Raw genomic sequence first — 13,632 nt, 5'->3', positions numbered from 1 at the left:
TATATATATAGAGGTGTATTCAAATGCTTTTCCTATGTTATATGCTTTTTCCTTTTTAATCTCATCCTTTCATTATTAACATCTAATGGCCTAAATTAAGGCCTGATTGTGCATTTTTTTTTTAATTAAAAATAACGAAAAGGGCTTAAAAGGTAATGACAATTTAGGTGGTTATGGAAAGTCCATAAATTTCTCTTCAGCAAATATTGCGTTGATTTTATTTCTTCTTCTCCCAGAATTCCATCGTTCTTTTCTTCTCTTTATTTGTTCTTTCTTCTCTATCATTGTTCTTTCTTCTCTTTCAATTGTTCCCGGACGTCTGCATTGTGTGCGTTTTTCGTTAATTCAATGGAAGAAGGTGGTTCTTCCACTATAGATGAAGCTTATTTGGACGAAGGTAATTCTTTCAGATAAGTCATAGTTTATTGTATCAAAGTTTCGTTAATTTTCAAATTGCACATACTAACCCAAACTTCTTCCAATTTTTTTGGGTTTTGCTTTTGGTTTACACGTTAAGTAATATAGAGTGTTGTGTTATTAGATACAAATAATGTAGATTTAATACAGTATAATGTAAATAATTATATAGATAATGCACGTTTTATTTTGTATTGTTTATGGTGGAGACGCGTTAATTACACTTCGTGCTGTGTGTTAAGATACATATAATGTAGAGTCATTACTGTATACCTGTAAAATATTTGATAGATAATGCACGGGCTATTGTTTATTAGCTGAGATTTTTTTTGATCGTGTGCAGTGGTTGTGTACCTGAATGCTCGAATGATTTGAAACCTGTGGTTGGGCAGAAGTTCAAATCTCTGGATTTTTGTTTCGCCTTCTACGATGTGTATGCCCGTGCAGTGAACCATTGGGGGCTAGGGTTTAGTATATACTAAGTACCACTGTCTTCTTCAAAGTGAACGAGTTTCATTAAATCATACTATATGGTTTACAATTCGTCTGGGTTATGGAGTTCTCTTAACCTATACACATAAGGGACATGTATCTTTCTATAATGCATATAATAGACTTTGTAATGCATATTTTGTAAAGGCTTTGAAGGACGCTTCTAGGCCTCTAAGACAGTGTGAGGCGTGCCATGAGATGGGGCATCACGACTCTAGAAATTGTCCTATGCTTAAGGAGATGTTGAAGGAGAAAAAGCTGAGTAAGGGAAAGAAGAAAGCTTGATGTTATTGTTAGTAATCCTACCAATGTAAACACTCTAGGGGTAATACGTTTGCATTTTTTGCACGTTAATGTGCATTATAAATGAAAAAATTGTTCATTTTTTTGTTCTAGCCGTTAACTTACTACTGTACATACTACAGTGAACATTCCATGCATACTACATTTGCATTTTATTCTGATAATGTGCATTTTGAATACATATAGTTTGCATTAAATAGTTGTAGCGATGAACTTTATATTAAAAATATTTTATTAGCCTTGCATTATTAACCTTCTTGTTCCATGCATTATCGTTCATGATTATGTGCATTATTACATGCCACGACAGAACTTGTTGTAGATTTTATTTCTGCATCATTAAGCACATTCTGTACATTATTCGAATCATTTGTTTCATTATTGCATAGCCAGCCTAGCAAGAGTTCAGTAAAATCCTGTTAACGTCTTACCCTTTTTGACATTATTAATCAATACATTGGCATTACTTGGCTCATTACATACATTATATATGTTCTGATTACGACAGCACACACTAGCACCACAATATGTTTCATTTAGCAAGAGCTAAGTATTGTTCAAAATTGACCAACAAATAATTTGTCTTTTTTCATTCCAAAATGTGCTATCCTAAAAAAAACCACATTGTTCAAAATAAACTAAAGAGCGTTTCAATGACTACTCATGTGATCAATTCAGCTCGTAATCTTCGACCCACTTCTCGAAGACGAACTTTGGCGGCCTCTCCTTCCAAAACCCGGTGGCATATCTCTGGTTGTATAACTTAACTCACAGTAACACATGTCTGTCAATGTATAATGCAATAAATCAGAAACATAATGCAATCATGTCCACTGGGTAATGCAACATAATAATCTAATAATGGCTAATATTAATTTAGTATCAGTCATAATGCAAAGAAAAGCCTTCATAATTCACAAAACCTATAAATAATGCATCAACACAGGGGCACTAGTATGTAACCTTCGTAGTCTGTTGGTGGGGTATTGTATGCTCTACTCTACCTCTCTTCGTCATTTGTTCTCTGTAAGACACAAAATCGACATCACTTTCAGTCCCGGATCGAAATCCACTACAAACCCAGAAAAAATTCAGAAAGCTACTGAAAACGTCACAATTTTACAGGATCGAGATCAATAACATTACTTTCAGTTCTGGCAAATAATAATGATAAAAATGCACAACAATCACTGAATAATGCAACATAATAAGTGACAACATCATACTATGTCATTGTTAAAATTTCCGCTGTATGACCTTACAGTAATGCTAATAGACCATTTAATAATGCATAACTTCAACCTAATAATGTACATCTGTGATTCCAAATAACCAATACTGCACAATTCCAACCTAATAATGACTATTACAGAGCACATACATCAACAATGGTGAAATCTATCAATATAATGCAGCTAATGCGCTTAATAATGTGACAACAATTCAACAGAGAAAAAATAGAATTATAATGCAAATAATAATGACACAAATGCATAACAAATACTGAACAATGCACTATAATAAGTGTAAAAAAATACTATCAAATTAGTTAAAAGGCAAGGCATTCTCACGTTCGGCCTGCGTTAGCTGGCTTCTGAAGGGGCGCCATCTTTTCGACATTCCCACACTAACAAACGCAAGAAGAACAGAACACACTTTAGATTTTACACCATAACCAAAGTTAATTCGTCAACAAACCCCCAAATCTTGTCCAAAATCTATCACCTACAAAAGATGTAAAAGAAAACTTGTAGTCTTAGAGCAAATTCAACCACTGCAGTACGTTTCAAATGCCAATTTCAAAGACCAAACAAAATTCAACATAGAAACCATGAATATACTTGAAAATTGGGATAACCCAACCACTGCTACTCAGAAATTTGTAATTTTTTTATAAAAAAAACAAAAGTTTTGTGCATTACAGCAAAAAGGAACTCCATCGCCCAAAAAAACGAACGACGATTACTGTGCGGAGCCTTACCTGACAAAAAAACCGCGATTTGAAGTGTTTCAAACTACAAATCAAGACTTAAAAACACACCTTTTCTGTATAAATTCGTTGAATCGACGTCCACCGGCGCAAGCGTACAAAACCCTGAACTCGGTGACTCCGAATCGACGCTCGGCGTCGCGATTCACTGACACGATTGACGGCGGCGCTCGGAATCTGCAGCTTCCCTTTTGGCGGCTAGGGTTTTTGGGCTTTGAATGAGGGGAGAAGTTGTGCTTTGATGGGATGGAGTGAGAGAGAATGAGCAGATGGAAGGAATAACAAAATCCCGCTAATTTCTCGGCCTTTCCGTTTTAAAACGTTTCTGAGCTATGGTGTGATTACTAATACACCCTCATAATGCACAACATATGACAAATAATGCAAGCCGGGATCCATTTACCAAGATTGATCTTGACCGTCCACTACTATAATCTAGTGGATGATATAAGGAAGGAAATAGTACTCTAAGGTGTAAAAGTAGCTTAACACTACCCTATATATATATATATATATAAAAACTTGAAGCACCTGATCAGCTCCCGGATCTGAAGCAGGCTTCAATGAACCAGCATTGTTGTTTCTGCCTTCATCACGGCACTGTGAGTCCTTTTGAGCAGATGAACCCAAAGCATCACTAACAACTGCCGAGCTCAAAACAGGGGAGGCAACAGGTTTCTCATACTGGGTGACGTTGGTCACTGGGTTCCAGAAGTATAGATTTCCAGTCTTACCATCAACCAGTCCTTTACCATCAACCAGTCCTTTCCATGACGAGGAGTTGGGCTCGAGGGCATCTGAGAAGCTCTCAGAGCATGCGGAGGCAAAGCCTGGCGCGTATGTCCTTCTGTTGAATAGCTATGCTTCGGGAGGACGATGGGTAAACGCGATGCCAACAGATAACATGCCAACAGAAAGTCCTCTGTCAATGTCAAAAGGATATGACTTCTAAAGAGATATGCAGAAATAGAATACAAGAAATAATGTACTACTTGTGCCCTACACATGAACCTATAAGAGCACTCAAATAACAAGTCCTAAGAGGAGTGTGACAGTGTACCACATTTGGCTCCAGCAAATATCGCACCTGCAACAGAAAGTTTAAATGGAAAAAAGTGTAACCGTTAGTTCTCTAACTCCTCACTGGATCTCTAGTCGCACATGATCATATCAAAAAACTATTTGATTACACAGTTCTGATTCATACTGAGTGAATACACACACACTTGGGAGATTTAGCAAAACAGTATCCTCATAAACAAAATTCGCTAAAAATCGAAAATAATCTTCCCTAATCTTACTCCATAATTAAGAACATGAACCCAAGCCTGCGTGCATCAATTAACATCAACTTTTTCCACTTTTATTTACAGAGTTAAATAATTTTTAAAACCCTCACAATAAAAAATGGGACTTCTAATAGGGACCAGAGGGAGTTAAATTAAGATCCATGTAAATTAAAAAGTACATATCCGATAGGATAAGTGCAGCATTTTTTGTGGATCTCAAGATGCCACATATGCATCCTTCACAATACAAGATTGGTTGTCTATCTATTACAGTTCTTCATTTTCATTCACATAGAGAGAGTAGTTAATCATGGCTGCTTATGGAGCTCTGGTTTCTCTTATGCATATCATCAATACCCTCGAGAAACATCCTTCCCCTCCCATTTCTATCGACGAAACACAAGTTCAATCCCTCACTCAAAACATTACCTTCTTGCAGGATTTTCTTGATGGCTATATTTCCCCTTTTGCTGAGAGCCACGAAGCTGATCCATTGGAGCGTCGCATTGCTGATGCAGTTTACGCGGCTGAGGATGTTATCGAATCCCATATTGTCGATCAAATTCACAATGGATGCACAATCGTTGAAGATCATGACTTCTATCAAAATCTTCAGAAAGTGATAGAAGAAATGGATCTGATCAACAAAGAGGTGATGAGCATTGCAGTTGAAGCTCAGACCAAGCAGAAGCCCGTTGCTGCCTTGTCGGCGTCTTCTCCCACTGTGAAAGAAAACGTCATCGTGGGCTCTAAAGAAGTGTTTTTTGAAGTTCTAGATACGCTCGCTGGAAATCAACTCAACCTCCGAATCATCCCCATCACGGGGAAGGGTGGCATTGGTAAGACCACTCTTGCCATGAATCTATTTGAGAATGCACTAGTTAAGGAACGCTTTAATATACGTGCTTGGACTACAATTTCTCAAACTTATAATGTTAGAGAAACACTTAGAAAAGTTCTTTCTCGAGCAAGTGGAGATTCTAGTAGTGATCTGACTGAGAATGAGTTGGGACAAAAATTATACCAGCTTTTGTTCGGTAGGAGATATCTTGTAATAATGGATGATATGTGAAGCATAGAGGTTTGGGAGAAGATTAAATTTTTCTTTCCTGATAACCATAATGGGAGTCGAATAATCGTAACAACTAGGCTAACAGACTTAAGTTCTCAGTTGAACGAGTGTTATATAGTTAGCATGAAATTTATAGATAAGTTGGGATTTATTTTGTAAAATTGTGTTTGGGAAAGAAAGTTGTCTGGCTGAAATCGATTTCATTGTATAAATGCAGTGAAGCAGCTGTGGCGTCAGCGAAAAAGATAGTAGAAGAACATGTGGATCTTTATGGAGAGCAATTAGACCTTTGTGTTCGTAAGTACTAGAAGATGCCGAAAACTGTCAAGACCGAGGTAGCTCAGAATGTATTAGAGTTGTAATTTTTAAGAGCAAGCATTATGTTTCTTACTTATGCTCTACTGTAAGATCATGCATTGTGTTTCTATGTAATTTGTTCTCCATCTTGTTTTTCATTTGATAAATATTGGATTTGCATATGAGCTCTTATTTCTGTCAGTGTTGTTGTTTGCTCTCACTGTGGTCTAGTCGAAAATGGGCTTGCTTACTTCGACTCGATGGAGAGCACTACACGTGCGTGGTGAGCATGCCATGTGAACCCGAGGAGAACGCATAGTCTGCTTTGCTCAGCGGCTGCAGAACCGACAGGGACAAAGAGTTGGGGTCGAGGGTGTCTAAGAAGCTCTCAGAGCTTGCGGAGGCGAAGCCTGGGGCATATGTCCTGCTGTCAAATAGCAATGCCTTGGGAGGGAGATGGGTCGATGCGATGAAGACGAGAGATGTGATGAGCCGGAAGGGGATCAAGAAGAGTGGGGGTTGCAGTTGGTTGGAGCTGAGAAACAGAGTGTATCTGTTTTATTCATAGGATGAAACTCATGATAAATGGATTTTGCAGATTTTGAATATTGAAAAAGAATCATATTTTTGAATATCCCTTTTGTGATATACATATATTTAGAGAAGAAATGAGCTAATATTATTTGTGAATTTCCACACAATTTTGAGTAAGATTATTGTGAATTTTAACGTCTTTTTGTAGTTAAAAAAAATGGGATTTTGGAGCAAGGTTTGCTGCTGATAGTTTTGTATCTGAAATTTCTAAAAGTTGAGAGGTATATACTAGATTTTATAAGAGTAGTTATTCTTGGATAAGTCATGCCAATGCGTTTTGAAATGGCGTTAGGGTACACAAAACGGTGCACTTTATTGGGTCGGACCCGAGGCGCGGCTGATGGAATGGCGGTGGTGAGTGAGGCGGCATGCCGATGGCCATGGGCCACATGGCAGGCAGACTGCTGTTGATTTAAAACCTTATTCATCAATAGATATTTATCACAATATGGAAGAACAGCCAATGTTATCTAGACCCTTAGTATGTAGCGAGATGAACATGATAACATGTATGGAGCCATGCACCTCCGAGAGCCTCTACATAAAATAAAATGAAAATCGTAAACTCTACTCACCCACCATCACCTCAACCTGCACATATAGAAATATATGCAGGGCTGAGTACAAAGATACTCAGTGAACACATTGCCGAAATATAAACATATCTGTTGAAAATATTTTCATGCCATCACAGTAACACTTATAGTTTTCTCTTAAAACGCCCGAGCTTACTAAATTCTTTATGAGCTAAAGTTCGACTGATCAGTCTAAGTTCTTTTGAACTTTAGCCATATCTGAACACCAAGTGTTGTGGAGATGGTGTTCTCCCACGGTCAGCTACATCTTTCTCCAGCCGGGAAGGTGGCCACCTCCCAACAGCCTCCACTATTTTACTATTTTAGGCAAGTAAACCCACAATCTACTTACTCACTCTACTCATATTATATTATAAAATCAATAATAAACATAGACTCAAATTCTACTAACTTTTTCCACTTTTGTTTAAAGAGTCAAATAATTATTAAAAACCCTCACAAATAAAAAATGGGACTTCTAACGATACCGGAGGGAGTGTAACTAAGATCCATGTAAATTAAAATGTACATATTCGATAGGATAAGTGCAGCATTTTTTGTGGATTTCAAGATGCCACATATGCATCCTTCACAATACAAGATAAGTTTTCTATCTATTACAGTTCTTCATTTTCATTCACATAGAGAGAGTTGTTAATCATGGCTGCTTATGGAGCTCTGGTTTCTCTTATGCATATCATCAATACCCTCGAGAAACATCCTTCCCCTCCCATTTCTATCGACGAAACACAAGTTCAATCCCTCACTCAAAACATTACCTTCTTGCAGGATTTTCTTGATGGCTATATTTCCCCTTTTGCTGAGAGCCACGAAGCTGATCCATTGGAGCGTCGCATTGCTGATGCAGTTTACGCGGCTGAGGATGTTATCGAATCCCATATTGTCGATCAAATTCACAATGGATGCATAATCGTTGAAGATCATGACTTCTATCACAATCTTCAGAAAGTGATAGAAGAAATGGATCTGATCAACAAAGAGGTGATGAGCATTGCAATTGAAGCTCAGACCAAGCAGAAACCCGTTGCTGCCTTGTCGGAGTCTTCTCCCACTGTGAAAGAAAACGTGATCGTGGGCTCTAAAGAAGTGTTTTTTGAAGTTCTAGATAAGCTCGCTGGAAATCAACTCAACCTCCAAATCATCCCCATCACGGGGATGGGTGGAATTGGTAAGACCACTCTTGCCATGAATCTATTTGAGAATGCACTTGTTAAGGAGCGCTTTAATATTCGTGCATGGACTACGATTTCTCAAACTTATAATGTTAGAGAAATACTTAGAAAAGTTCTTTTTAGAGCAAGTGGAGATTCAAGTAGTGCTTTGAGTGAGGATAAATTGGGACAAAAATTATACCAGTTTTTGTTTGGTAGGAGATATCTCGTAATAATGGATGATATGTGGAGCATAGAGGTGTGGGAGAAGATAAAATTTTTCTTTCCTGATAACCAAATAGTTGGCATGAAATTTCTAGATGAGCCTAGTAGTTGGGATTTATATTGTAAGACTGTGTTCTGGAAAGAAAGGTGTCCAATTGAGTTGGAGAATATTGGAAAGAATATTGTAGCAAATTGTAAAGGACTTCCCTTATCAATTGCTACGATAGGAGGTCTTTTGGCAAAGTCTGAGCGCACAAAAGAATGTTGGGAGCGTATAGAGCAAAATTTGAATTCAATTGTTATTAACAGTAACGATGGATTTTGCTTGAAAATACTGAGGATGAGCTATATCTATCTGCCGAACTATTTAAAGCCATGCTTTTTGTACATGGGTGTTTTTGGGGAAGATGACTGTATCCGTGTATCAATGCTTGAAAAGTTATGGGTTTCTGAAGGATTTTTAAAACCAACGAGTGGAAAATGTTTGGAAACACTTGCACGAGAGTATTTTAAGGAATTGGTTGATCGAAATCTCGTTTTAATAGATGAATTGGGGTCTACTGGAAACATTAAGTTTTGTAAAATTCATGATTTGTTGCGAGATTTGTGTTTAAAAGAAGCTGAAAAGGAAAGATTTTACCATGTCATAGGAGATGGTCCTCCGGCTAGTATTAGCGAACGTCGAAGCGTTCTTAAATCAGGAAGGTTGTTAGGATCTTTGTCACATGCTCGTTCCATAATATGTGATTACGACGAAGTAGCATATAGTGAGGATGTGGAAGTTCTACCGTCTCAGGATCTTCGATTGTTATTTCGTAGAAAACGTGTTGGAATTGGTGACCTCGTGGTACCTTGCTATCAATATTCATGATGAGTCCAGATTCTCTAGTTCAATTGATCTTCTTTGGAATCTACAGACATTGATTATTTGTTCATATTTTGGGAACAATCTTTATGTACCAAATGAAATTTGGAAACTGCATCAACTTCGGCATCTTGAATTTGGGCTGTGCAAATTGATTCTCCCGAATCCTCCTAGTGACGATAGTGACATTGTCATTATGGAGAATCTGCAAACACTCAAAGGAGTTGTGGATTCGTTATTGAATGAGGATGTGGTTAAAAGAATTCCCAATGTGAAGAAATTACGTATAGGATACACTTCGGATCAAATGGAGGGAGAAAACTGTCTAAGCTATCTTCAATGCTTCAGTAAATTGGGAAGCTTACACTTCTACACATTTCGTCAAAGTGGTGACTTTTTGCTGAGGATTAATTTCCCCAACTCTATCAAGAAGTTGGCTGTTGGAAGCCTTTCTGGCACAAAGTTGGAAGACATATTGCCTAAAATCGGTTCGTTACCTCTTCTTGAGAAGCTCAAATTAACAATTGGTGTCTTCAGAACCGGTAAGTGGGAAACAATTGAAGGCCAGTTCCAGAACCTCAAGTTTCTACGGCTGTCGGGTTGTGAAGGTCTAGTAAATTGGATTGTGTCAGACAGCTCCCACTTTCCACTTCTCGAGAAGCTTTGTCCCGATTACATATCCGAACTCGAGGAAATCCCATGTGAAGTTGGAGAAATAGCAACGCTGAAATCGATTTCATTGTATGGTTGCAGTGAAGCAGCTGTGGCGTCAGTGGAAAAGATAGTAGAAGAACGAGAGGATCTATATTATAATAGAAAGTGGGTTGAAAAAGTTAGTGGCATGTATGGCCTATTTTTATATATTAATTTTATAATAAAATGTGAGTGAGAATTAGTTAGTGGAATATGTGGTCCACTACCAAAAATGGTAAAAGTGAAAGGTGACAAAATTTTAGGCACGAACGAAAAAAAAAATAGGTGACAAATTTTCAGGGACGGAGCGAGTATTAGACTTTTGAATTATATTATTGGTTGCTTCTACTGTTTAATTAAATGCGCAAATTTTATTATATTACTTACATATTGCATAACCAATCCCCATAAATATAATCATATATTTTAAAATAAAAGTGACTCATTTTTTTATAGTTTTATACTACAAAATATATGCAACATTAAAGATATTAGTCAATTTAAATATGTAACACCCCGACTTTTTGCTATCTTTTAATTCTCGAAAGGACGACAAGTTTTCAAGCCGAAAATTTTATTTAGGCCTTGCTAAAGGATTTAATTGGAATCTATTTATTTTGGATTTATAGAATAAATATAAAGCCCAGTTAATTTATTTACAAGTAACATGGGCTTAAGGAATTAATTTACAATCTTTTGAGCCTAATCATCAAATCAACTTGTTGAGCCCAAGAGTGGCGCCTTTTCTACTCCAGCGCCGTGACTTCTGATCTCCCTCACTCTAAAATCAAAAGACACCAAATTTAACACCTCAATTACTCATCATTCTTATTTCTTCATCTCGCAAAAGTGAAACTCACGCTGCTACGCACCTACACAAAATATATCCATAGTTCACTTTGTAGCAAAGAAAGAAAGAAGCTGTTACAAACAATTCCACCTCCACCAATTCATATACAAGTTTCAAGAAACTAACTTTGGAAGAAGGATTCAATCCTAGTTTTCAGGCGGGTTCGGGACTGCCGAACAACAATTCATGTCTGAACTCGACATAGCGGCGGACTTGAGGGCAGCAGAGACGGAGAACGGGGCTGCTGGTGAGTCCAGAGTGTTGAGAAAACCGGGCAAATTTTCTCTCAAATAGTGAAATGAACCGATTCAGTAATTTTAGAGTTAACCCAATGGGGTCTACCTCGATAAAATTACTTCCCCAAATAAATTCTCTGGAAAGACTGGTGGGGACACTGTCCTCTCTTAATTACCATACTCCAAACAGAATTTATCATTCAGTGTACAAAACACTACTACGAAACCTGCAAATAATATTGAATACAATATCACAGCAAAAAAGCAAACCCAGAAATAAATGCGGAACAAAATAAATAATAAAGAAAGAACACACCCGAAACTTTGATAACGGAGTTCGGCCAAATTGCCTACGTCTCCGAGCACCCTCTGCAGAGCCCACTTATATTTAAATGGAGAAGAGAATACAAATTTGAGGTGTATTACAAATGAGGGAGGAGTGCTCCTTTTATAGGCAGCTACTCCCCCCAGCTTCTAACTCCCCTTCGATGTGGGATGAAAATTTTTGACAAAAAGTCAAATATTGTAGGCCAATATTTAACAAATCTCCACCTTGGCAAAATTTCAAATCCCACTGGACACAAATCTTCTCCATCCAAACAAACCGACTCGCGGTGCTTTCATATTGGCGCAGTCAAGCGCCAGCTCCAATTCGCAGAATATTAACCAAGTCCAAACAATGTTCAAACTTGGCTCTCGTCACCACCTTGGTCAACATATCTGCAGGATTCTCCAAAGTCGGAACCTTTCTGATGACAATTTCCTCTTCTTCGAGAATTTCCCGCACAAAATGATAACGAACATCAATATGCTTCGTCCTTGCATGAAAGACCTGATTCTTTGCTAAATGAATAACACTCTGGCTGTCAGAATATACTTCAAGTTGTTTCTGACCAACACCCAATTCTTTCAGCAACCCATGAAGCCAAATTGCCTCCTTTACAGCTTCAGTAATAGCCATATACTCTGCCTCTGTCGTAGATAAAGCTACCGTTGACTGCAAGGTAGACTTCCAACTAACTGGCGCACTCGCTAAAGTAAACAAATAGCCAGTAGTAGATCTTCGCTTATCCAAATCACCAGTATAGTCGGAATCACAATATCCGACTACAAAATGACCAAGTGATTTATCCTGCTCAAACAACAAACCAATATCTACAGTATCTTTGATATACCGCAGAATCCATTTCACAGCTTGCCAATGACCCTTACCTGGATCATGCATGTATCTGCTCACAATACCAACGGCATGTGAAATGTCGGGTCTTGTACACACCATTGCATACATCAAGCTTCCAACTGCGTTAGCATAGGGAACTTTCGCCATATATTCTCGCTCATCATTCGTATTTGGAGATAATTGAGAGCTAAGTTTCAAATGAGGAGCAAGTGGGGTACTTACAGGTTTGGAATCATCGTTTATACCAAAACGCTGAAGTACTTTGGTCAAATACTGCTTCTGTGTCAGCCAAAGCTTGCCTCCCTCTTTATCCCTTGTAATCTCCATGCCGAGAATCTTCTTGGCTTCCCCCAAATCCTTCATCTCGAACTCCTTACTCAACTGAGCCTTCAATCTGTCAATTTCAACTTGGCTCTTTGATGCTATTAGCATATCATCAACGTATAAGAGTAGGTAGATGTAGGACCCATCTTGAAGTTTGCGCAAATACACACAGTGGTCGTATTTGCTTCTTGTGTACATCTGATCCTTCATAAATTTATCAAACCGTTTGTACCACTGTCTTGAAGACTGCTTCAATCCGTACAACGATTTGTTCAACTTGCAAACCCAATTTTCTTTACCAGCAACCTCGAATCCCTCCGGTTGAGTCATATAGATTTCCTCCTTCAAATCACCGTGTAAAAACGCGGTCTTCACATCAAGTTGAGCTAGCTCCAAATTCAACTGCGCTACCAAAGCCAACAAAATTCTAATGGAGGAATGTTTAACAACAGGAGAAAATACCTCATTGTAATCAATTCCCTCCTTCTGGGCGTAGCCTTTAGCTACCAATCTTGCTTTGTAGCGAACATCATCTTTGTGAGGAAATCCCTCTTTCTTTGCAAAAACCCATTTGCATCCAATTGCCTTCTTGCCTTTCGGCAACGGCATCAGCTTCCACACCTTGTTCTTCTGAAGAGATTGCATCTCTTCTTCCAAAGCACCTTTCCAACCATCGCTTTCTGAACTTTCAATAGCTTTCGAAAAGATACCTGGAACATCATCAACAACTGGAAGCGCATATGCTACCATATCCGCAAAACGAGCAGGTCTCTTATTTTCCCGCCTCGTTCGCCTGACTGCAATTGGCTCTGATTGCTGCGAAGGTTCTTGGGGTGGAACCTCTTCATCATCTGACTCTTCTTCTTCCGTAGGAGAGTCATTTGTGGTGTTCGTAGTCGGGATCACAACTGCATCTTCGAACTCCACCTGCTTGGGTGTATACTCCACCTGCTGCGAAGTATCACTACTATTTGGATTTACCTTATTCAACATGGAAGATTCATCAAAGGTAACATCCCTACTTACAATCGTCTTCTTAGACTCCAAACACCATAACC

The 13,632-nt window shown here is 38.3% G+C and overlaps 2 protein-coding genes and 1 long non-coding RNA gene across 9 annotated transcripts; 2 read left to right on the top strand and 1 right to left on the bottom strand.

Moving 5' to 3' along the window:
* Positions 1–1,724: 1,724 nt before the first annotated feature.
* Positions 1,725–4,577, bottom strand: LOC125193732. Of its 3 annotated transcripts, XR_007171619.1 has the most exons (5): positions 4,263–4,577; positions 3,254–4,060; positions 2,784–2,839; positions 2,176–2,236; positions 1,725–1,996 (listed from the first exon to the last, which is right to left on the bottom strand). It is a non-coding gene; the product is annotated as an uncharacterized LOC125193732 (long non-coding RNA). The 3 variants fall into 3 exon arrangements; XR_007171618.1 differs by having other exon boundaries at positions 2,784–2,937; positions 3,254–4,577; XR_007171617.1 differs by having other exon boundaries at positions 3,254–4,577.
* Positions 4,578–4,790: 213 nt separating this feature from the next.
* Positions 4,791–6,529, top strand: LOC125195893. Of its 3 annotated transcripts, none has more exons than XR_007171798.1 (3): positions 4,791–5,330; positions 5,781–5,898; positions 6,092–6,529. XR_007171798.1 is itself a non-coding variant. In XM_048094172.1 (2 exons), the coding sequence occupies exons 1-2, from the start codon at positions 4,802–4,804 to the stop codon at positions 5,810–5,812; spliced, it is 561 nt and encodes a 186-aa protein (XP_047950129.1). In that variant the 5' UTR covers positions 4,791–4,801; the 3' UTR covers positions 5,813–6,042. The 3 variants fall into 3 exon arrangements, 1 of the variants encoding a protein (XP_047950129.1); XR_007171799.1 differs by having other exon boundaries at positions 6,063–6,529; XM_048094172.1 differs by lacking the exon at positions 6,092–6,529 and having other exon boundaries at positions 5,781–6,042.
* A 1,156-nt stretch (positions 6,530–7,685) lies between these two features.
* On the top strand, positions 7,686–10,085 carry LOC125195892. 3 transcript variants are annotated; one of them, XM_048094170.1, is made up of 2 exons: positions 7,686–8,218; positions 10,045–10,085. In XM_048094170.1, the coding sequence occupies exons 1-2, from the start codon at positions 7,690–7,692 to the stop codon at positions 10,074–10,076; spliced, it is 561 nt and encodes a 186-aa protein (XP_047950127.1). In that variant the 5' UTR covers positions 7,686–7,689; the 3' UTR covers positions 10,077–10,085. The 3 variants fall into 3 exon arrangements, with proteins under 3 accessions (XP_047950127.1, XP_047950125.1, XP_047950126.1); XM_048094168.1 differs by lacking the exon at positions 10,045–10,085 and adding an exon at positions 9,466–9,571; XM_048094169.1 differs by lacking the exon at positions 10,045–10,085 and adding an exon at positions 9,475–9,558.
* Positions 10,086–13,632: the final 3,547 nt, after the last annotated feature.

This window comes from Salvia hispanica, chromosome 6 (assembly GCF_023119035.1).
Source record: "Salvia hispanica cultivar TCC Black 2014 chromosome 6, UniMelb_Shisp_WGS_1.0, whole genome shotgun sequence".
Taxonomy (NCBI): Eukaryota; Viridiplantae; Streptophyta; class Magnoliopsida; order Lamiales; family Lamiaceae; genus Salvia; species Salvia hispanica.
This window is presented reverse-complemented; position numbering and strand designations above follow the sequence as displayed.

Coding starts and splice junctions, on each gene's coding strand:
- LOC125195893 (XM_048094172.1), top strand. CDS start 4,802: ATGGCTGCTTATGGAGCTCTGGTTTCTCTTATGCATATCATCAATACC. Junction 5,331..5,780: donor CACGGGGAAGGGTGGCATTG/GTAAGACCACTC, acceptor GTATAAATGCAG/TGAAGCAGCTGTGGCGTCAG.
- LOC125195892 (XM_048094168.1), top strand. CDS start 7,690: ATGGCTGCTTATGGAGCTCTGGTTTCTCTTATGCATATCATCAATACC. Junction 8,219..9,465: donor CACGGGGATGGGTGGAATTG/GTAAGACCACTC, acceptor GAATCCTCCTAG/TGACGATAGTGACATTGTCA.